At 46.7% G+C, this 23,409-nt stretch overlaps 1 protein-coding gene across 2 annotated transcripts in view; it reads left to right on the plus strand.

Annotated features, from left to right (window-relative positions):
- The window catches only part of PRKCB (protein kinase C beta), a 179,891-nt gene extending 157,010 nt beyond the window's left edge, over positions 1–22,881 (plus strand). Inside the window, exon 17 of one of the 2 annotated variants that reach the window (XM_080981702.1) lies at positions 22,186–22,881. In XM_080981702.1, the coding sequence (XP_080837828.1) occupies positions 22,186–22,338 (153 nt within the window). In that variant the 3' untranslated portion in view covers positions 22,339–22,881. Of the gene's footprint in view, positions 1–12,568; positions 16,009–22,185 lie in introns of those variants that run through there. The other variant, XM_080981701.1, reaches the window with a different exon arrangement.
- The last annotated feature ends 528 nt before the right edge of the window (positions 22,882–23,409 follow it).

The raw sequence follows: 23,409 nt of genomic DNA on the forward strand, positions 1-23,409 counted from the left end.
ACACCATTTGAATGGCAGTGCACATCAAGGGGGGGCTCAAATATTTTATGGGGGGGCGAAGGGACCTCGTCGCCTAGGAGTTGGCTCCTATGTCCTCCATACAAAAATAAAACACAATAAATCCCCAGTACATATTGGGTAGAAAAGGTCTACCCTAGTTTTCTCCTTGACATCCTAATGAAGGAGTCTTTTTGAGGGAGGCATTCAGTCAGAGATGCTGGCAGCATCCTATGAGCTTTGATTCATTCACTTCCCACCTGCAGCTGAGATGCAGGTTGGTGGCCTCAGCTGCTGCTGTTTGCAAGAACTGGGCCTGGGTTGATTTATAGTTCTCTGCAACTCCACAAAACGGCTGCAATGTGGGAAGCAGAGTTCCTGGCTCTCTTTTCCAAGGCAAGGCATGGGATGTCCCTGTACCCGCTCCGAAAAGCTTGCCTGATACGTGCCTGTTCTCTGAGAAAGATGCGCCTGTGATCACTTTCTTGCATTAGCTCTAAGTGCGTTCGGCTCGAGAAGGCCACGTGGCGATGCCAAGGTCTCCTGAAAGTCGCCCATGGGAGGCATAGACAACATAACCTTTACCCGGTCTATGGAAAACACTCTGCTGGTTTCCGTCTGGCCAAAATGCCACTCTTAAATCACAAGCCTGCAGAGAGGCAGGAGCAGCCCTGGTACCAGAAGTGGGGTTTCATTAACTCAGGCTACATAGGAGCCTTAATCCATGCTCTGCTCACCGGGGGGGGGGGGGGATGGGGAGAAAGGACAGGGACAAAAGGTCCTTCCTTTTCTTAAGAGTTTTGCAACTGGTACCCAACTGAGACTGTTAGACTTCTGAATGTTCAAACCACCATTGGCTTTTCTCACTGGCTTGTCTGTTGGGGTCTCCTATCCTGGGTCCCATCTCTGCCACCAGCCCCTGAGTTGGAGCCTCTCTCTTTCTCTTGGAGAAGGGGCTGAGAAAAAGGTCCTTTTTGCTCTCTCGGAACCTCTAGCTCAGCAACTGCACTGTACGCCTGAATCATTCATGACGTGGTAATTCACTCAGCAGGTAAAAGGCAGGCAGGCAGCAGCTTGAATAGTTTATGAGCAGGCGCCAAAAGCCGTGGAGAATTCTTATCCCAAAGAGGACCTGGTGTTCGGCCAGCGTTTCTGCGCCCGATCCCCGGATAATGGCACTTTCTGCAAACTCATAAAAGGAAAGGGAGTGCACTCCCCAACTTTGTACAACCACACTTGGAAACCTAGTGTACAGTTCTGGTTGCCTCGCTCAAAAACGGGTACTGAAGAGTTGGGAAAGGTTAGGGGCAGTTGAAATGATGAAAGGGGCAGTTGAAATGATGAAGAGGATGGAGAAAGGGGCAGTTGAAATGATGAAGAGGATGGAGCCTCTCCCTGAGGAAGAAAGGTTGCAGCTGATGGGACTTTTTAGTTTAGAGAGAAGGGAAGTAAGAGGAGACTTGATGGAAGTTTGTAGAATTATGCATGGTTTGGAGATAGTGGATAGAAAGAAGTTTTTCTCCCTCTCTCCTAATACTAGAACTTACTGAAGCTGAATGTTGGGAGATTTGGGACACATAAAAAGAAGTAATTCTTAATGCAGCGCATAGCTGAACTATGGAACTTGCTGCCACATGAGGCAGTGATGGTCACCAACCTAAGGTAAAGGTAAAGGGACCCCTGACCATTAGGTCCAGTCGTGACCGACTCTGGGGTTGCAGCGCTCATCTCGCTTTATTGGCCAAGGGAGCTGGCGTACAGCTCCCGGGTCATGTGGCCAGCATGACTAAGCCGCTTCTGGCGAACCAGAGCAGCGCACAGAAACACCATTTATCTTCCCGCCGGAGCGGTACCTATTTATCTACTTGCACTTTGACGTGCTTTCGAACTGCTAGGTTGGCAGGAGCAGGGACCGAGCAACGGGAGCTCTTCCTGTCACGGGGATTCGAACTGCCGACCTTCTGATAGGCAAGTCCTAGGCTCTGTGGTTTAACCCACAGCGCCACCCGCATCCCTGGCCACCAACCTAGATGGCTTTAAATGAAGACTAGACAAACTCTTGGACAAAAAAAGCTGTTGATGGCTACTAGCCAGGATAGCTATGCTCTGCCTTTATGGTCAGAGGCAAGAATGCTTCTGTATGCCAGTTGCTGACAACCACAGCAGGGGCAAATGTTGCTCTTGTGCTTAAATCCTGCTTGTGGGTTTCTTGCAGGCATCTGCCTGGCTGTGGTGAGAAAAAGATGCTAGACTAGATGGGCCATTGGCCTGATCCAGCAGGTTCTTCTTATGTCCTTATTGTCAACTTCCAGTCATCTAGCTGTAGCTCAGTAGCAAAGTACTTGCTGTGCATTCAGAAGGTCCCAAGTTCATTCTGTAGGTCAGGCTTTAAGTGACTCGCAACTGAAAATCACTGCCAATCACTAAGTTAGATGTAGAAGAAGAGTTTGGATTTGATATCCCGCTTTATCACTACCTGAAGGAGTCTCAAAGCGGCTAACATTCTCCTTTCCCTTCCTCCCCCACAACAAACACTCTGTGAGGTGAGTAGGGCTGAGAGACTTCAAAGAAGTGTGACTGGCCCAAGGTCACCGAGCAGCTGTATGTGGAAGAGCGGAGAAGCGAACCCGGTTCACCAGATTACGAGTCTACTGCTCTTAACCACTACACCACCCTGGCTCTCCTCTGTATGAGACAGCTTCCTGTGTTCCTACATAGAAAAGCCATGTCTCAGAGGTGGAGGACATCTGCATTATATGCAGGAGGTCCCAGGTTCACAACCCGGATATTTCCAGTTAGGGCTGGGAAGGTCCTCTGGGGATCTGCTGCCAGTCAGTGTGGACAGTATTGAGCTGGCTGGATCAGCGACTCGGTATAAGGCAACTTCCTATGTTTCTCTCTTTTTTCATGAGCTGGTTTGGTTATTGCTGGACTCTTCCTTTCCTCTTTCTGACTTTTCCATTTCCTGTTCCCAAGTCAAGCACTCCCTGCATCTCTCGCTCCTGCAGTCTTTTCACTTTGAGTGCCTGGTTCCTTGTTCTGCACCTGAGAGCGGCCAGCGCTGTTCCTTGAAGCACCCCCAACCCCTCCTCTGCCCAATAATCTGACAGATTGGTTGTGTTTGTGTAGAAGTGGCTGTTCTGACAGGGTCGTGCATGGCTGATCTTTCGCGGCCATCCCTGCATACCAAGTGGCTTGGAGCAAACCTGACGCCAGCTCTCCTTGAGATAATTATGGGCTGGTGGTGGTGGTTGGTTTTTTTAAAAATCAAATTACTTCTTTACATAGAAGCCAGGGCTTGGAGAGCTTGTGTGATCTGAAGGCAAAGCTCAGGCAAGGGGGACGCAGCACTTTCTTACAAATAGTTGCAAAATATATAGTGCAATCCTAGAGGTGTCTACGCAGAAGTAAGCGCCATTGAGTTCAGTGGGGCTTACTCCCCAGTAAGTAAACATGGGATTGCAGTTCTTCATGACAGAGCGATAGCCTCTTTGGATGTAGGGCTTAGATGTTTCAAAGGGTGGGATGTTAAATTGCTCCCACTGAAAGTGGCAGGCCTGTGTTTTTATTGATTTATTGATTTATTAAATTTCTATCCCCCCAGCCTTCCTCCCTAAAGGTGTACAGGGTACAGTACAACAGAAACAAAATAAAACATATTTTATAACAATATAAAACCATCTCAAAATGTTTAGAGCATCTGTAGGGAAAATTAAAAGCAATCACATCCCCTCAGTTCTTTTTATTTAATTTCACGGCTGCCGTGCCCACGGAAGCAGGAATGCTTTTCCACTACTCCTCAAAGCCAGTAGTGAGGGAGACAGATGAGCCTTCTCTGAGAAGATGTCCTGCAAATGGGAAGCACCACTGAGAAGACCCTACCATACTGAACGCCAACCAGGCAGCAGCCAGAGGCAGCCCCCAGCCAACGGGGCCTCCCCTGTGTTGACTCCTGCCCCACTCTGCCCCATAACATTTGGGGCCACTGATCATGTGTGCTCTGACATCCCATTCTCCATTACTTTGTGCCCTTCCTTTCTCTGCTACATCCTTGGCAGCAGCTGGTGAGGAAAGGGAGGATTTGGTCATGTCAGGGTGCAAGGTGAGTAACCCTAGGTGTTATGGGGGAAAGTGACTCAGCCCAGGGATGCTAACTTTTGGCACCATTCCTTGATGTCACAATATTTAAATGCCTCTTAATCAAGAAAAACCCCTAGGTGCCAGCCAACCTGGTGCCCTCCTGATTTTGTTTACACTTTTACACTATAATCTCCACCCCACCCCACCCACCCACATAAGGCAGAAGGCATGGAGACCCATCTAAGAGCTTTGGACTACAGATGCTTTCTGGCTGTGCTGGCAGGGGCTGATGGGAATTGTAGTCCAAAGCATCAGGAGGGCACCAGGTTGGGGAATCCTCTTGTAGGAAGTTTCATGTAGTTGCATCCCAAGAGGTATCTTTGACCTCATCTAAAGTTGCAAATAGGAAAATGCTTCTCCCACCCCCACCCCCATTTCCACAACAAATGCTGGTCAAACGCCTGAAGGTTAGAGGTGGATCTTGAAGGCAGAAGTTTCCGAAGCCCTCTCATTAATTTCAGTGGGTTTACTCTGAGTAGAGCTTAGTTGGAGATATCCCTAGATTTTCTTCTGTCTTTGCAAGGGGTTGGTGTTTTTTTAATTGCTCAGCTATATAATTAGTGGGGCTGCAAGCTGTAATCATTTTAATGGGCAGATTAATCAACTCATGTGTTAGTTGTTTAATCAGAAGGGGCCAATTTTAATGGGTAAGGGCAAACTCTTATTAGTGGGGGCTGAATGTCAAAGGCACACTTCTAATTACAAAGCCACCAGAAAGAAAGAAAAAGCCCAACAGTCCTGACCTGATAGTACTGAGTGATGGCTTCTTATTAATTTGTAAATTATCTCCCCAAAGGCAGCGATATGCAGACTTATTGATTTATTTGAAGTGGCCTAGATCCCTCTTTCCTTTATGAAACGATTCCAAAGTGGCTCCCGTTATAAAATGGAATGCAATGCATTCAAAAGAAATCCAATATAACATGACTAAAGAAACCAAATTCCGACAAGAAAGCATCAATCACGGAGGCAACAGTGCTAAAATAATGAAATCTGGGAGGGAAATCCATCAACTAAGGACAGCCACATCTTGGCCAAAATTCCAGAAGGAATGTGGGAGGGGGGGGGCTCTTTGAAATCATACTCAGAGTAAACCTATTGAAGCCCATGGGATTAAGCTTGTTATAATCACCAAATGCCATGCCTCTTCTGGTCCTGGGAGACAAGTGGGGTGGGGAGCTTGTCGCAGCAGGAGGAAGAGCTATGCGTCCCTCTTCACAATGCACAGCCCATCTCTGCCTCTTGGTCTTCCTCCCCTTCTGCTTCTGCTTCTATCTCTGGACTGCCCTCTGCCACAGACTCTCCCCACTCACTACTGTTACCTCTTCAGCTTCCAACACCTTCTTCTTCCAGTCTGCCCTCTCTTCTCCCTCAGACCACTCATAGTTGTCCCACCACTGCTCCCCAGGCTCTGAGCCTTCTTCCCTCGGGGCTTCCGCAGCAGGTTCCTCCCAACCAACCAGTCCATGACAGACTCGCTGCTTGCCGGATCAATCAATACAATTAAGAGTTTGCAGCTTGTGTGGGGTGCAGCTGGCAAGTGAAAGTGTTTATTTCTGGATGGAGCTGCATAACGCTTTGAGGAACAAGGGTCAGTGCTCACATCTCATCCATACAAAGGGCAAAAGCTGAATTACATTCTGTGGGAAAGCAGAAACATGCTCGCGCACACCCCAGGGGTCCGGTTCTTTTAAATATGCACTACAGCACCCCATCTAGGTCATTTCAGGCAATGGCGCTGGAGCTGCAGCCGTCATTGTGAGCTTGCAGCCCTCACATTCTGCATCTCAGATGCTCCTAGAAATCTCAGCCGTTTCCAGGAGTTTGGTTAAGGATCAACAGCTGAAGTCCTGGTAGCTAAATGCTTCACTCCATCTCTGAATACCAGGTGCTGTTGGGGGGGGGGTGTATCACAGTAGTTCCCAAACTCTTTCACACACACCCCGGTTCCATAAACTCATTCCCAACATTCTTCAGAACAGTGGTTTGCATGACCCACTAAAGAAGATAATAACCCAATAAAATTCAAAAGTGACAATTAATTGTACACTTATTCAAAATACTGCTAAAACCATTTAATTTAACTAATTCAACAAGACTCATGTACTTGATCCAGTGATGCCAACTTTTCAAAGTCTGATAGTCCTTTACAGCTCCCCCGGCCACCCCCTTGCCTCTTACCTGCCCCCTAAGTAATCCTGCCTCCCACACTGAGAACCACTGATGGTGGATCTTGTTGGAATACCTAACCATCATGCCAGCCTCCCCCAGCCTCATGCTGTTGAGATGTCTTGAACGACAACTCCCATCAGCCCCAGCCAGGATGATGGCACTGTAGTAATCCAAAACACCTGGGAGCTGTACTTCCCAGAACATCTGGGCAACACCAGGTTGGTGAAGGCTGTGTTGCAAGTGCAGAAAGCCTTTCCTAGTACAGTCCTCATTCTGAAACAGGGAGGAGGAGGAGAGACACAGCCTTTACCGCCAGTGTTGTCAGGCGCCCTGCCTGATGTCTCTGCTGCACCAGGTGCTTCTGAAGCTAATAGGCAGTGACAAGTGTATTTTCAAAGGTTTAGCTGCACGTCCAGGAGCAGGCTGAGCTGGCAGGCGTGTGAGGCTTACAGAAGCAGGTAGAGCTTCCTGCCACACTGCTGCCTGGCCTAGACCTGCCTTTTTCCTCTTCTGTTTCGGATGCTAAAACCAGTTTCAAGACATGACTGAGGATGGCTCTGTTTTTGGAGCATAGGACCATAGGAAGCTGCCTTATACGGAATCAGACCATTGGTCCATCCAGTGGTGCTGTGTCCTTTGCCAGCACACTGGGTGAGAGCGGAGACGAGGCATGAAGGGTTCACGAGACTGCACTGCACTGCACTGCACTGCACTGCACTGACTACCTGCCCATGCAGCGAGGAGCCTGGCTGGCACAATTCTTAAATTTTATACGCCACTAGAATGTAGAAAAACCTCAAGATGGTTTACAAAAAAAGACAAAACCATAATTAACAATAAGGTAAAACTTGCAGGAAGTCAACATAACAATAGACTGAGAACAGATTAAAACTCACCTCAACTTTTGAAACATCTGAGTAGGCTTGTCTAAACAAGAATGTTTGTAGCAGGCACCAGAACGAGCACAGTGAAAGTGCTTGCCTGATGTCAATAGGCAGGGATTTCCAAAGTGTAGATGCTGTCCTACTGAAAAAACAATATGGACAATAGGTTGGAGGGGATTGGCCTAAAGAATCTTATAGGATGATAATTTATTATGGCCAGTAAATAACCATTCCCACTCCCCAAGCCTGACCTACAAATGCTTGTCCAAAGAAACACTTGCCCATTTTGCTGCTAGGTAAACCTTTTTCAGGTCAGCTGTTTGGTGAACCTCCAAGGCAGTAAGCAAACATAAAGAGCCACCATGAATGCCTCTCGACAGTTACTCCCCATGTTCAGATTTGATCCATGAATGGTGCTGCTAAGTAGGTGCTTTCCATCTGTCTTAAGGGGATTGATTCCTACAATGTAGGCAACTGAGCTAGATGACCCTTGGGGTCCCTTCCAACTCTACAGTTCTGTGATTCTATGATTATGATGAGGCATCACACACACACACACACACACACACACACACACACACATGCCTGCATGGAAGCAAGGGCTCCTGGGAACAGCGCGGGGGCACATGAGCTGTTCAATCATTTTGATTTCCGAATGTCATTCTCCGTGAGACTTGCCGCTGTCAGGTCGGGTTAGAGGAGACGAATGTCTTTGAAGCTGTCTTCTGGGACGTGAATCATGTGGGAAAGAAGTTCTCCGCAGTTGCAGACTTGTGGCTTGTGGAGAAGGCGCTTGAAGCAGCTTCCAAAAATGTCCAAGGCTTAATAACCACCCCCCCCCAAAAAAAATAGCTGCTTAAAGAAAAATACAGACATCCAGGCAGGCAGCGACCTTTTACAGCCGTTCTGCACATCCAGCTCTTAGAGACCCTGTGAATATTTCTTGGGAAGATAGGCTTCAGTGCACGTGCTGATAAAACTCCTCCTCTTGCAGCTGTGAGCTGCAGACTCCGCTATCCAAAATGAAAATGGCAAGAGCAACCTTGCACCTTCGTTACAGGATTGCTGTTTGGCTCCTGCATTCAAAGAGGGGGGGGATAAAGAGGGGCTCTTGCTCCTTCCCCAAACATGCTTTGCTTTCCCACCTTCCCCTGAGTAAGAGTGACGCTTGTCACAGTATAGAACGCTGCAGAATCTCCAAAGCGCTTCCCTGACATGGCTTTAGAGATTTTCCCGATAACGCTCTGGTAGATCATTATTGAAGAGAGAAGAAGTGCAGGCTGAAAGCTTGCCCAGCCTGGGGAAGGGCCATTGGCAGAGCACCTGTGTTGTAAACCCAAACCACAGTCGCAGAGCTGGAGGAAAGCTTGTGGGAGTTGGTGAGATGCGGGAGTTCTGAGGAAGGATCCAAAAGACATCAGAATGGCCAGTTCTAATGCTTTTATTGAAGAAAGGCATAGGCTTACAGCACAGCAGCCTGTTAGTTCCCCTTGGCCCAGCTCAAAGCCTTCCATGGGACAGGCTCCACAGCAAGGAGATGGCTGGGATGCAGGTGGCCGGTACCCAAAACATTACAGATAGTTCCTCTTCTGGGCTCAGAGCCCAACATCCCAGTTCCCACGGATAAGGGTACCATCAAAGCAAGCCAATTAGTATATCAAAGCAGGCATATCTAAACGTGTATGAGCCCAGAACCACAGCAGCTTTTGATTAATGAAAGGGTTATCTTGAGTGCCAACATGGCGTAAGCACAGCTTCTGGAGCAGTTCACCTTTGATACAGCACAACCTGCTTTGTGTGCAGAAAGTCCCAGGTTCAACCCCCAATGGCATCTACAGGAAGGGCTTGGAAAGAGTCCCTGCCATAAACCCTGGAAGCCCACTGCCAGCCAGTGTAGGCAACACTAGGCTAGATGGACCATTGGTTTGACTTGGTATATGGTATCTTCCCGTGTTCCTAGTTGGGGCATGATTGAGATTTGAACCAGGGCTTGCCTAGGAGCCTATCTAAGGAGAGACCACCCCTGAAAAGGCCCCTCTCCTTTTATTTATTTCAGCAGGACCAGATGTCTAGAAGTTAGCAGCCCCCACTGGCCTTAGGAAATTAGGTTCTCCTTGTGGCAGGGGGCATATCCTGGTCTCAGGCGATCTGTGCTTCCAGAGACCGCAAGCCAAAACACAGCATATCTGCTCTTCTCATATTTTCAGTAGGCTTCTTTGGGGATGCGAATTAGCTCTTGGATTTTCCAGGCATAGGGCTCTATCCAACACTCTCTGTCCTCTAGTGCAAAGTGAGTTTTAATGTTGCACAACAGATGAATCCGACGCCATACCTGCGCTAACAGAAACTGATTGCACCATGGATTTCGCAATCCGTTGTGCCACAAAGTTGCCAGCAACCTGCTTATGCGTTATCTCGTGCAACAACATTTCACTGGTGCAAAACCAGTGGAACAAGTATACCGCTAAGTGACTTTAACCTAGCACTAGATTGGATACAGCTGCAGGTTCTAAAAGAATCCAACCTTTCCTAAGATTCCAAAAGAATCTAAGGGACTTCCTTGGAAGGTGTTGGACTCTCCTTCATTGGAGGTTTTTAAGCAGAAGTTGGGTGGTCATCTGTCAGGAATTATTTAGCTGCAATTCCTGCATGGCAGGGGGTTGGATTAGATGACCCTTGGGTACCTTCCAGCTGTAGCCCATGGTAAATGTCTCTGCTGAAATCAGACCTCAGTCAACACTATCTCCAATGGTTATGGGGAGGGACTGTATTTCACTGGTGGACAAAATGATTATGCTTTTCATGGGAAAGGTTGTGAGTTCAATCTCTGGTTATGGCCAGTTAGAGAGAGAGAGAGAGAGAGAGAGAGAGAGAGAGAGAGAGAATGAGAAGACCTTTTTTGCCCATGACACTGGAGGGCCAATACCCCTCAGAGATGGCATTAATCTGTTTGATGGGCAAATATTGGAACCTGGTATGAGGCCACTTTCTGGGTTCCAGTGGACTCAGCATGATGGGAACAGCTTTCTGCTTGGATCTCTGGAAAGGAAGGTTGGTGGTGGGGCACCTTTTGCTGAAAGATCATGCGGTGGTCGTGGGATTTGGGGAAGGAATACGTGGACCCCAGAGTAGCCTCCTTTCCTCGCTACAAGCTCCCAGTTGTGAGAAGCTGAAGAGGCTTGACAGTTTGCAAGTGTTTGCCTTGAATAATTAATTTTTTTTAAGAGCCTGCTGTTACGTTTATTAAAAATGCAAATTGTTTTTCTTAGCAAATGAAAGTTAAATACCATGCAGGGGGTAAAAAAACAGCGGTGAAAAAAGCTACTGCCTGGGATGAGTGGCTACTTTTTAAAAACTGTGTGTGTGCGTGAAGGAGGGATGTACGGTACTTCTAAGCGCCTCCATTTCCTCTGAGGGCATCACGCCAAGAGAGCAAGGCTTAGATGGTCCGTTTGATATGAACAACAGTTCAGTCACCATTAAAGGGAAGCCATTAATGCTGACGCTGACAGGCCCTTTGATTGGCAGAGTCGAATCCCATAGAAGATGTTCTTGTGTTCCCTTAAAAGCATCCTCTCTGAGCTTGCAATGTATGAGCTAGACACTTAAAGGTCCTCTTTTCAGAGCTGATAGATCGCAACCCAAACAGCCCAGTAGGCGCAGGCAAAGGCTTGGATTATAGGGATTTGGGTGGGGGGCAGGGAGATAATTTTTTCCTTGTTACTTTGGATGTACTCAATTTGCAATTGCCAGCCAGTGAATGAACTGAAGCACATGGCTAGCCTTGGAAATCCACACTGCTCTGAATTTTATGGTGCAGTTCTCTAAAAATGCATATCCTGGTGACAATAATGTTCAAAACTACCTTGTGTTGGGAAAACTGGTTGCAAAAAAAATATGCTTGCATTAGACAGAATCACGTGCAAAAATGCGCACTCTCGGGGAAATGCAAACAAATTTTCATGCAGACTTCTTTTGGGGGGATGGAGGAAATCACAAATTAATGGGAAAAACTTGGGAAACAGAGGGAAACTGAAACTATGCTGGAATTCTGCTTTAATCATTGGTTCTTACAAACAATGGCCCTCAGCCGCCAGAACTTGATTTGTCTCAAAATGGGTGTGCCGTAAGTGTTTTCATGAAATGAAATCTTGAGAACTTGCATAAGTGGTGCTGCTCAACGAAATGACTCAGCAGATGCACCAAGCTATCACTGTAATGACTAGTTGATCAAACTCTTCCTCCAAGGAACCCAGCCTCAAAGTAGACATTATAGCGTCTGCACTTGTGATCTGCTGTGGGGGTGAGGGGATCGCACAACTGCAGTCACACCTGGCTTGCTATATTGACCAGTTTGGTCCTCCCTGCCATGTGTGACATCGTCCTTTCCTCAGTTTCCTTACCTTCCAGAAGCAGCCATTCATGTGAGGTGGGGTGGGGGAAGGGCCTGGAAAATATGCAAAATGAGGGCTTATGACTCAATGTTACAGCTGGAAGAGAAGAGGAGTAAACAGACAGATGTGTCATAATGCCTAGTTTGGACTCCTTGGTAATTGAAATACTGTTGTTCACACAGCAGATTTCCTGGCCTTGCTGAAGGGAGATTGGGGTGAACCTATGTGCCCGGAAGTGGGTAGTGGTTCTCAGTAATGGTGTCCCCTTGGTGCCTTATCAGATTGAGCGGCCGGTTTTTACATTGGGCTTAAAATGGAGCAGGGGGCCCAGGTCCCAGGAAGCATGTTGCTGAAATGCCAGTCTCTCTTTTTTTGCAAGAGGGTGCGGTCTGGGGACACCTGAGGCTGCAGCCTGGCTGAAGCTAAGCGGGTGTGAACCTGATCTGTCCCTTGGATGGGAGACGATGGAGAACTCTGTGCAGGAGCAGGATATACAAGTATAATGTGTTTGTTTTTCCAAAAGAGAGATGCCACCCCGCACACACACACCTTCCCATGCATGTGGCACATTCTGGGACAGGTATGGTATTGCATGCGGCTGGTGGAGTTCTGCAAGTAATTGCCCTGTCATCTCATCCTTCTCCTACAATTACTTGCCGGGTGGCTGGCTGACAGCTTATCAGTTCCCCAGCACCTCCATGACAAAATACTCCGCGGTTGCAATCAGATCCACCCTCCTGCCAAAGGAGTCATAAGTATTTTGCATTGTTTCTTTTTTCGTTCACCTCGTTTTGCTCATTTGGAGATACTTTGCCTGACCACCAGGGGTGGGGGTGGGGGTCTGGACCTTGGGACGGGGTGGGGATGTGGCAAAAACCACCTCCGACTTTTGCATTTGGGTTGGTTTTTTTTTCTCCTCCTCCCGCTTTTCTTTCCCCCTTTTCGCCACCTACCATGAGTTCTTTTTTTCCCCTTTCATAGTGCGGACGAAACGCCGAAAACTTCGACCGGTTTTTCACTCGCCACCCACCTGTCTTAACACCACCCGACCAGGAAGTCATCAGGAACATTGACCAATCAGAATTCGAAGGATTTTCCTTTTGTAACTCTGAGTTTTTTAAAGCTGAAGTCAAGAGCTAAGTAGCCATTGTAGACCATAAGCATCACCCTCCCGCATCCATTACCATCTGCTCCCGGCAGCTGTTGTGGTGACATCCTCTGTTGCAAACCATTAGCCGTCATGATCTGAATTTATTTTGTGGTGATACTAGAATGACCATGTTTCAAAGACTGTGGGGAAAAGAAAGATCCTCGTTTCTGTAGGCTTAATAACACTTGGGATGGGACACAAGGCTTGGGAAGAAAGCCAATTTGCTTCAAAATCAGCCTGAGAAAACCCACCTAGTCCTTGATTTAGAGCAGGGGGGCTGTGGTCCTCCATATGTGGCTGGACTCCACATCCCATCATCTCTGACCTTGGCCCATGCTGGCTGGGACTGCTGGGAGTTGCAGTCCAACAACATCTGAAGAGTCACAGGTTCCCCACCCTTAGATTAGGGGACAAGCAGTGGATTAATTTAATAACTTGTAAAAATCCTGCAGATGCTGCCATCCTTCTCTGCCTCTATTACGTGCTTTGCAAAAGGACCGGCTGTTACTGCCTTTTCACTTTTGCAAAATTCATTGCGGAATCCCTCCCGCATTTTTTCAAAGGGTGCTATCTCCAGAAGAAGTTGGGGGACCTTTGGGGGAGGGATCATTCAGCACACGTGAACCAGTTTCCTTTCGAGTCCTTGCAACCCGACCGAATCCAGCCTGAATGCAGATGCAGCCCACAGCCATTTTTTACTGCAGCTGCACAGGAACGGCTGCAGATTGCCTTTGCATTGCAAATTGACGGTGCTGAGTTTTCTCCCTGTGGTCTTGCATGTGGGGGTGCGGGAAGCACAGCCAGGATGTAGGACCCCATAAATCTCCATGAAGTGAAGGAGATTTGGGGGTGGGGCATGCCTGGATCTACACAAACACAAACTGAATAGCAGTTTCTGGAGGCCACAGGAGGGGAGAGGGGTCTTGTGCTCGAATCCTGCTTGCTGGTTTCCCACAGGCATCTGGTTGGCCTATGGGAAATCGAGTAGATGAGCCACTAGGATGTTGGACTAGATAAGCCACTGGCCTGATCCAGCAGCATTTTCTTGCGTTCTTATGAGCATTACCCCTAAGGACCCTTGAGAATTGCTGGGGAGGGGATAATCTCTTACAGAGCATTTTCAGCCTCCTCATCAAACTACAGTTCCCAGGATGCTTTGGGGAAAGGGAGAGCAAGGTAAAGAGTCAGCATTAAGTACTTATTTACACAGCACATAGGCAAACTCTACTTTTACAGGAGACAGTGATTGTCACCAACTTGGATGGTTTTAAAAGGGGATTAGACAAATACATGCAGGAGAGGGCTATTGATGGCTACTAGCCAGGATGGCTATGCTCTGCCTTCATGATCAGAGACAGCAATGCTTCTGAATACCAGTTGCTGGAAACCACAGGACAGGAGAGCCACCCTTGTGCTTGGGTCCTGCTTCAGGGTTTCCCATAGCGGCATCCAGTTGGCTGCTGTGAGAACAGGATGCTGGACTAGATGGGCCACTGGCCTGATCCAGGAGGCCATTCTTAGGTCCAACCTCCCCGCTTCCACCCCATGCTTCACTTTAAATTGTGCACATGCATTCCCAGAGATAACTTGACAGGCATCTGAGAGGGCCTGCATTTTAACACATGGCTGGAGACACTGTGTTGTTCATTTTGCCCATAAGAAATTAAAGAGTGCCCTGAAACTGGATCAGACCAGAGGTCCCTCAAGTTCAATATCCTGCTTCCCACCCTGTGGGAAAATTGCATACAAAAAAATGTGCATATTAGGAGATACTAGCACTCAAGGCATATCCACACTCACCTTTCTTTCCTCTGTGCTTTCCAGACACGGTCCATACTTTAAAGCTACATATCTGAGTGTCCTTTTGTCTCTTCCAGAGCTTTCCTCATGAAAACCCACAATCCATGGAAAACCCTAATTGCCATTTGTTGCACTTCAGCTTTAAAGAGCAGGGGTTTTTGGGTAGGGAAGTCTTCATGGCCAAACAAGGACGCTCGGACACGTAACTTAAAAGTGCAGAGCTGTGCCTGGAAAGAGCAGGGTAAAAAATAAGTGTGGATGAGGCTTTAAATGGTGGTGAATTTTCTTGAGGGCTTTTAAAAATAAAAATTGCAAACCGATTTGGAAATGTGGAGAAGTCGTCTTAAAATTGGATAAATGAGAACTTGAGGAGAACTGAAACTGGCAGATTTGCCATGCTGTAGCTTAGTGGTAGAGCATCTGCTTGGCATGCAGAAGGTCAGTTGCTAATGGCATCTGCAGCAAGGGCTGGAAACACTCCCTTGTCTGAAACCCCAGAGAACCACTGCTGCCGATCAGTGTAGACAATTCTGAGCTAGCTGGTCCCGGTGGGTCTGACTCTTTGCCAGGCAGCCCCATATGCTCCTCCTTAAGTTGCAAAGCTCTGGGTTGCAAGAGAGAGAGAGAGAACTTCTCGCTGTCCATTTTCTGTGGTTTGCAGCCCAAAGGGGCCAGCAACCTCCTGCTTCTCAGCCCAGGTTGATGCTGAGCTGGTGGCAAGCAGGTTGACCAGGGGCTTCTTCCCAAGCAGAGGCTGAGGCTCAGCGTGGGCTCCCAGAGTTTCAGGCTAATTTCTAACCACACACAAACTGATGCCTGAGCTCCTGGGAAGAAAGAACAGTATCACACGCAGGCAGGGCTGCGTCAGTTGATTCCCTGCTCATAACCCATCAGTCGGCTACAATCTGGTCTGGCAAAGCTGAACAAGATGGCAGGATTTCCTGTGAATGCTTTGGAACCAATGGTCACCCTAGTATCTACCACTCATGTCACGGTGTCGACGTTACCCTATCCAACCTTTGTGGGTTTCTTTCCTTAAAAGTATTTGGGGTGGGGTGGGGTGCTGTCTGTCCAGTTGCCAAATCGACAAACTCCTGTCTGTTCCACTGCGCTTTACGTGTGTCAAAAACCTGAGTATTTTTACTAAAATGAAGCTGATATTTAAAAGTCCAAACAGTATTTGTGTAACTTGACTGAAGCTGTATTTTATTTTATTTTATTTTATTTTATTGTCTCAACTAATCTTCTGAAAGTAACAAAGACTTGCCACTGGAATTCTCCTTTGCCAGTAGGGCTGGCAACCTTAAAGGAAAATGAAATGGGTTCTTTTAAGACTCTGATGCTGCTCGGACACCTTTTATTCTCTCTTTGGGGGTGGGGAGGGGTTCTTCACTTACCGTTTGCTTTGAGTTGTTCATGTGCCAATTTTTTTTTCCAGATACAATTATAAAATAAAGAGTCAGAAATCTTGGTTGGAGGAAAACTCAATTTATTTGTAAATGAGACTAAATGACAGTATGGTGATAAGCATGGGGGTTACTGCAGAAGAAAATTGCAAGCAGAATCTGTTTGCAAACGATTTACAGAGTTCAAATTTGAAAGCATTTCCAGGTGTGGGTGCTCAGAATTATACTCCAGGGTCTCAACCAGCTTTCCAATGCAACCTGGTGCCTTCCAGATGTTTTGGACTACAACTCCCATCAGCCCCAGCTAGCATGGCCATATGATGCTGGGTTCAATGTGAATTGTAGTCCAAAACATTGGGAGGGCACAAGGTTGGGGAAGCCTGAACTAAACTATTCAACTTAGCATGTGAAGTCCTTAATGTTGTGAGCTTGAAAGTGTTCTTTCAACAAGGCCTTATTACTGCTTTTATAAAATTGTTTGATGAGATCAGTTTGTTTGTTTTTAAAGGAAAAAGAAAGGAAAGTGCTCCCCTCTCCAGACTGAAATTTCAGGTCTGCATTTCAGTTTGTGAGAAATTCTATCTAAGCAGTTTTATACACTAGAAAATCTGGGTGGAAGAGCCTAACAGGTACTGATGAGCAGCCCAATCTTAAAAAACCTTCCTCTAGGAAACTCATCACAGTGGTGAACCCTTTGAGCTTCTGGGTTCATTAGGACCTTCTGAGAGAATGTAACCCATCAGGACAGGATACAAGCTATCTGTAGCATCTACATACCTGGAGCAGCTTGGTCTGGGAGCCACGAATTCACATCGTTCAATAACATTTAAGCCACTTGGACTTAATATGCTTTTGGATGGATCCAGATGAACACTCTCGCCTCCATTCCCCATCCCTACCATTAACATTGACCCAGTGCAGCAACTCTGAGGCCGGCAATCAAGTGGACCAGGTTTGCACAATAGGTGTGTCACTAGTCAACCCTTCTTGAGCAAGGTGGAAAGATCTGGGTGGTCCAATTAGCCTGCTCCTTTGCTGAGCTGAATTCCATGTTCCCTGCCCTGTAAATGTATGCAAAAATTGAATCGGCTCCCTGCTAGAAAGGGAAGGTGCTGTGACTTTGTCTCATGCTCAACTATTTTGAGACTACAATTCCCGTCATCCCTGACCACTGGTCCTGTTAGCTAGGGATCATGGGAGTTGTAGGCCAAAAACATCTGGAGGGCTGAGTTTGCCTATGCCTGCCATACGGCCTAACTTCACTCAAGCCGAAGAGTGGAAGATCATACCTTTGCTCTCTCGTTCTCCACAAAGGAAGCAGCCTTTCTCTGCTAGGTATTTCAAAACTGTTGATGATGTTTTTGATGGGGGGCACCCCCAAAGTGTTTGCCCCATCAGGCCCACCTGGTCATTGCATGAGACATCAGCAGCCTGTGGTTTTGCTCTGGAGGCAGATGTCCTTGTGAGCAAATAGCAGCCTTGGGATGTATCTGGTGATGGACTTATTTCCACTTACCTTTTGCCCCACTCTTTCCGGGTTCAAGTCCTCACTTTAAAGCTCCATGTCTGAGCGCACACACTCCAGAGCTTTCCCCATGAAACCTGCTATTTAAAGCTGAACAAATGGCTACCTGGGTTTTCCCACGGAATACAATGAGCTGACCGTTGCTGCAATCTTACACTCACTTACCTAGGAGTAGGTCAATGGGTCTGACTTGGATTGCAGTTTGGGGCTGGAAGTCGGTCTCATTGCATTTGAGTAAGGGCCATGGATTGGTGGCAGAGCACTTGCTCTGCGTGCAGAAGGGCCCAGGTTCAATCCCTGGAAGCATCTCTAAGTATGACTGGGAATGTCTCCTTCCTGAAACCCTGGAGAGCCACTGCCAGCCCGTGTAAACAATACTGAGCTGGGTAGACTGGTAGTTAGGATAAGGTAGCTTCCTGTGTTCCTATTTAAATCAGCCTTCTATTCAAAATCATGAGGACTAGAATCTTAGCTTAGTGGTAGACCATCTGCTTTCACTGCAGAAGGTCCCCAGGCTCAATTCTTGGCACCTTTAGGTAGGGCTAGGAGCCTCCCCTGCCTGAAACACTGGGGAACTGCTGCCAGTCAGTGTAGACATTGCAGAGATAGATGGACCATTGATCCAACTTGGCAGAAGGCAGCTCCAAGTAAACATGAAACAGATGGTGCTGCCAAAAAAAAAGTTATTGGGCAATAGCCCTCAGTAACCTCAGTATCCCTGGTGTAGCCAACCCACTGAAGACCTAAACATGCCTGTCATCACTTTTGAAACAAACTTCTCTTTTTATCTTGGTCTCCCTTATTATCTTAAACAAGCATTTGGTAAATCTGTAAGGTATATGTTAACTCATTCTCTGAGTCTGGGAAGATATAGAGCCAACCTGAAACTTATTTATTTCTTTAAGTGTCTGTCAGACAGGATTATTATACCTAAGGTGGGGATCCCTTAAAATGGTTAGAATCTCATCGGGGCTCAGAATATAGCCTGCTTCAGCCCAGATCCAACCTTTATAAGATAATGTGCAAAGAGATGAGCTAATTCCTTGTTTAAGTGCTAGTGGTAATGGGGATGGCTTGGGACAAATAGCTGAGGTCAACCAGAGAGTGATGAAACCACCAAGAAATGGGTTTGGCCGTCAATCAACTCAAGTCATTGGCCCATCTGACCACATCCTGCCTACTGGGGTTGATGACATTCCTCCAAGGTATTTCAGCTCCTACTGAATGAATGATGCTTTGGAGGGTGTAAGAGGACCCTGCTGCAAGAGAAAACTACTCTTGGCTACTAAAGGGATGGAGCTCATAGGGGTAAGTTATGTGGTCAAGGGACAGAGCCCTGTTACAAGACTCCTTTATGACTGAAATAATTTCATGGGGAAGCCAGTCATTTTCAACCAGCTTCTCCAACCTGGTGCCCTCCAGATGTTTTGGACTACAACATCATCCTGCTATGCTCACTTAGTTTTTATCAAAGGTTATTTGACCTGAGGGTGGCAGGGATTGAACCTGGGGCCTTCATCATGCCAAGCAGCTGTTCTTCCTTTGAGCTATGGCCCTTCCCAATCCATTTGCATGGAATGCTCTCATGTCAATCACAGGCAAGTGGCGAGATCACAGCTTCGGACTTCCTGGACCACATCACAAAAAGAAACTTACGTGATGAGTTGTGGCTTGCAAAACTTCTCATTGAAAAGTCAGACCTTTGCAACATCAGTTGAGTTGTCATCATCTCAGCTGTGTCTTGAGTCTGTCATCATCTCAGCTGTGTGTCAGAAAACACCTACATTAAATATGTGATTGGATGTTTCACCCATCTCAGGGTCCTTAATAGGTGGCCATTTTGCTACATGCTGTACCACACTTTAGTAGGCTGGTGAAGAAGTTCATCCCACAAAAGCTTGCTCATTCATATGGTCCTAATGACTTCAGCCATGTTGGCATTTAATCAGCAGCCAGGCAGGAGTAATGCCGGAGGCTGTGAATGCTGGTTCAGCTGCTCCAGCCCCCATAGTTTAGATGTGGGCAGGTGACAGACCTACTATGATGCAATCATCTAGCAGAGGCCTCTCTGGGAGGGCCAGAACCTCTGGCGTGCTTCCAAATTCTGACAACCTTAATGGCTATAAAAATCCAAGAGAAATTATAGAAAGTGATTATTGTTTGGCAAATATTTATTTGTTTGTTTGTTTAAAAAAACTAGCTCTGATCCCGAGAATGTACACTCAAGGGTTCTCCTGCATAGGAATATAGGAAGCTGCTTTATACTGAATCAGACCCCTGGTCCATTTAGCTCAGTATTGTTTACACCAGGCTTCCTCAAACTCAGCCCTCCAGATGTTCTTGGCCTACAACTCCCATGATCCCTAGCTAGCAGGACCAGTGGTCAGGGATGATGGGAATTGTAGTCTCAAAACATCTGGAGGGCCAAGTTTGAGGAAGCCTGGTCTACACAGATAGGCAGTGGCTCTCCAGGATTTCAGGCAGGGTTCCCTCCAAGCTCTACCTGGAGCTGCCAGGGATTGAACTTGAGGCCTTCTGCATGCAAGGCAGATGCTCTGCCACTGAGCTATGTGTGTATGCATGCACTCACCATCCTGTCTTCCACCCAATCTCTAATGGAAGGGAAGCCATATGGACTATGAGACTTTCCTAAGAACATCAGAAGAGCTTCTAGTCCTGTTCTCATAGAGGCCAACCAGTGCCTGTGGGAAGCCAGCAAGCATGTTCCCCAAAACATCTGGTGGGCACAAGGTTGGATGCCATCTAGGGTTCCCCTTTCACTGCAGCACCATTATTAATTGCATAACTAGAATTTGGGCAAGGAATCCCTGGATTGGCTTCCTCGTAGACTGTATATACATAACAAAACAAGCGATGAGCACCATTAACTAGGATGTCCTTTAGCACCAGCGCCATTGATATGAAAGGGAGTTTCACAAGAGTGCCTCTGTACACAAGCGCAAGAACTGGGAATCTGTAGACATCCAGATGTCATTGGCCTACAGTTCCTATTATTATCCCTGAATGTTGACCAACCATCTGTGGAATCCCAGCCATGCCCAAAGGGCTACAGGTTCCCTGTCCTTGGTACTGCAGAAGAAGAGAGCTCTGCCCTCAGCATGCAAAATGCTCCCCTTGCTGCAACAGAAGCATTGATGCATTATTTTCTGGCTCTAGTTTACTGTGTTTTACAGGGATGCTTCCTTCACCAAGTCATTTCCTAACTCTGTATTGCAAATCTGTGTTTCAATGAAACGTTTGCATGATAAGAAACTACTGTGACTGCTGCTATTATTATAATTATTATTATTCCTACTACTACTACTATCATTTTCATCTTCATCTCCACATACAGGAGAATGACTTCATGTCCCCTCTGTAAGGGCAGTAGCATCGTTCTAGGGATATTCAATACAATGCAAGATGGAAAAAAATGTTTCTCTCTGTGTTGCTGTTGTTCACTGTTTCCTCCTGCAAATACACTCCCTGCATAAATATGTCACTACCTGGAATGTAAGATGTCCAAATTAATGCATGGCCTTTCCCAAGAATGTTTGAAAATTGATATATAAAACATAAAACTCGTAGGCTGTGCTGGAGAAATGGGTTGAGTGCACACACTCTCGAGGGGATGGGAGTGAGTCTGACACTTAACTGAGCAGAAATTCTCGTCACCAAACTCCTAGCCCACTTTTTCCTATTAAAAATGCATTACATGAATAGTATTGTTAATACGAATAGAAAATAAGTAGCACTCTTATATGCGATTATTGCTATAAATTTCTAGCTTGCTCAAAGTGCTGCACATATATTGTCTCTGTAACTCTCATAATGATCCACTCCAGCAGATTATTGCCCCCAAATTACAGAAGGGGCGACTGAGGCTGCGGGAACTCCCAGCTCATGCTTCGTACCTGCTTGCCACTGAAGATCATATCCATTCTGAGTAAATGAGCGTATGCTTGGGATCAGACCACAAGCCTCACCAGCTTAGAAAGCTTTAAAATTAGTGAGGCCACTTTACTTGTGGGCAGCTTTCCGCAGGCCACATGTCAGTGGTGGCCGTGGCCAGAGTCAAAAGTGGGAGGGGCAATGGGTATGACCATTACCTGTGTACACTTAGGCTACATTCCAGGCGCACACAAGTTTTTGGCACCCATCGACTCCAGACGAGCAAGAGGCATTATCACAATTTGGACAAATTCCAGCCCGGCAAAAGTACTCGAGGAGCATGTAGAACAGGGCCAGCAAGAAGAGCATAGTTTGGGGGGAGTCCTGAGGGCCAGATTGACCTGGGGGGGGCAGTGCTTTGGCTCCCAGACCTGAGGTTCCCTATCCCTGCCTTAAAAAATGCTTTGAGAACTCAGGCTGCAGAAGCAGCAGTAGAAATCTGCTCTTCCTAGATTGTTGTGTGCACACATTTGGATTGTAACCATTGCTCACATTTTTGGAAGTAGAAAGTTCGGTCCAAAACAAGGGGATATTTATCCCTGCGGAGACACAGAGCCCACTGTCTCCCAGTGACTGCTGCAGGTCCACGACGATGGCATATCGATATATCTCCTTCGAAATCGGAATGGCTATTCCTTCCCTCTCCTCTTCTGAGCTGCCTGATGGGTCTGGTGGCTGGTTTGTTGGGGGGGGGGAGTTCTCTGCCCAGCTCCCCCGCTCCATTCCCTCGGCCTTCCTTTTTAACCCTGTGCTTTTCATCCAACAGAAAGACAAACACGACACTTCCAACTTCGATAAGGAGTTCACGAGGCAGCCTGTGGAACTCACGCCCACCGACAAACTCTTCATCATGAACTTGGACCAGAACGAGTTTGCAGGATTCTCCTACACTAACCCTGAGTTTGTCATTCATGTTTAGGCGACGTGGCAAATCCTTCTGGTCCTCTGCTTTTGTAATCACAGTCCTGAATTCCAGATTGCCTTGTATATATGGACACGAGTCTTCCGGGGTTAATGGTGCATCCGTTCCGACATCCACATGCCCTCGTTGGAGAAGAGAGGGACGTCTGTCTTTGGCCACTTCTCCTCTGTGTGTGCAATATATGGTTTGTTCTTTGACTGGTCTGCAAAAGGAATAGCGTTTCTAGAATCTCTAGCTAGTTGGCTAAACTACCAATAGAGTTTTGAAACATGTCAAAGAGTATTGTCTCGAAATATCAACTTTACTACTGTCTTTGTATTTTCAAATGAAACTGAAATGCCAGTGTTTTCTTGTCTTATTTGAATGCTAAGCATGGTCAATATCCTCAGCCGTCGTGCCACAGCGTTTTGCAATGACTGTGACCTTGTTTCCCAAGATTCTTTCTGTTCGTTTGTTTCTGTTTAAGCCAGAACTGAACCGAGTCAACCCTGTTGATGTGAAGACGTCTGCTTCATAAACTTGCTTATCTTTTGAAATCTATCTGTCTTCCACGTTAGTTTCTGTCAACACATTTGGGAATTGCCCATCAAATATCCAGGCAGGAAACTTCCAAAAATGGAATTTCTGTCTATATTCTTGTAAATGTTGCTTCTGCTTCTTCATTTTTGTAAGGAAAAAAATGGAGATGGCCTTTTCAAATCATTGGAACCACTGGCAGTTTTAACAGTGCCCTATGATGAATTGTGTTTTAATTTAAGACAAATTTTTGCAAGTCAATAGTTATGGAAGAATTTTCAGAATTTGACCAAGTGATTGACGCTGTCTCCACAAGAGGAAGGAGAGCTTATTCTGGTGGCTTGCCTGGATCAAATGTTGGCTAAATTAATTAGTTTTAATTTTTAAAATTAATTCTATTAATTTTTTCTTCCACCATTCCTCCCAGGAGCTGAAGGTGGCACACATATTTCTCCTCACCCATTTTACCTTCAAAACAACCCTGCAAAGTAGCTTAGGCTGTGAGTGAGAGAGTAGCCCAAGGTCACCAAATGAGCTTCATGGCCAAGTGGG

The sequence above is a fragment of the Podarcis pityusensis genome (genome assembly GCF_964106645.2).
Source record: "Podarcis pityusensis genome assembly, chromosome: 14".
Taxonomy (NCBI): Eukaryota; Metazoa; Chordata; class Lepidosauria; order Squamata; family Lacertidae; genus Podarcis; species Podarcis pityusensis.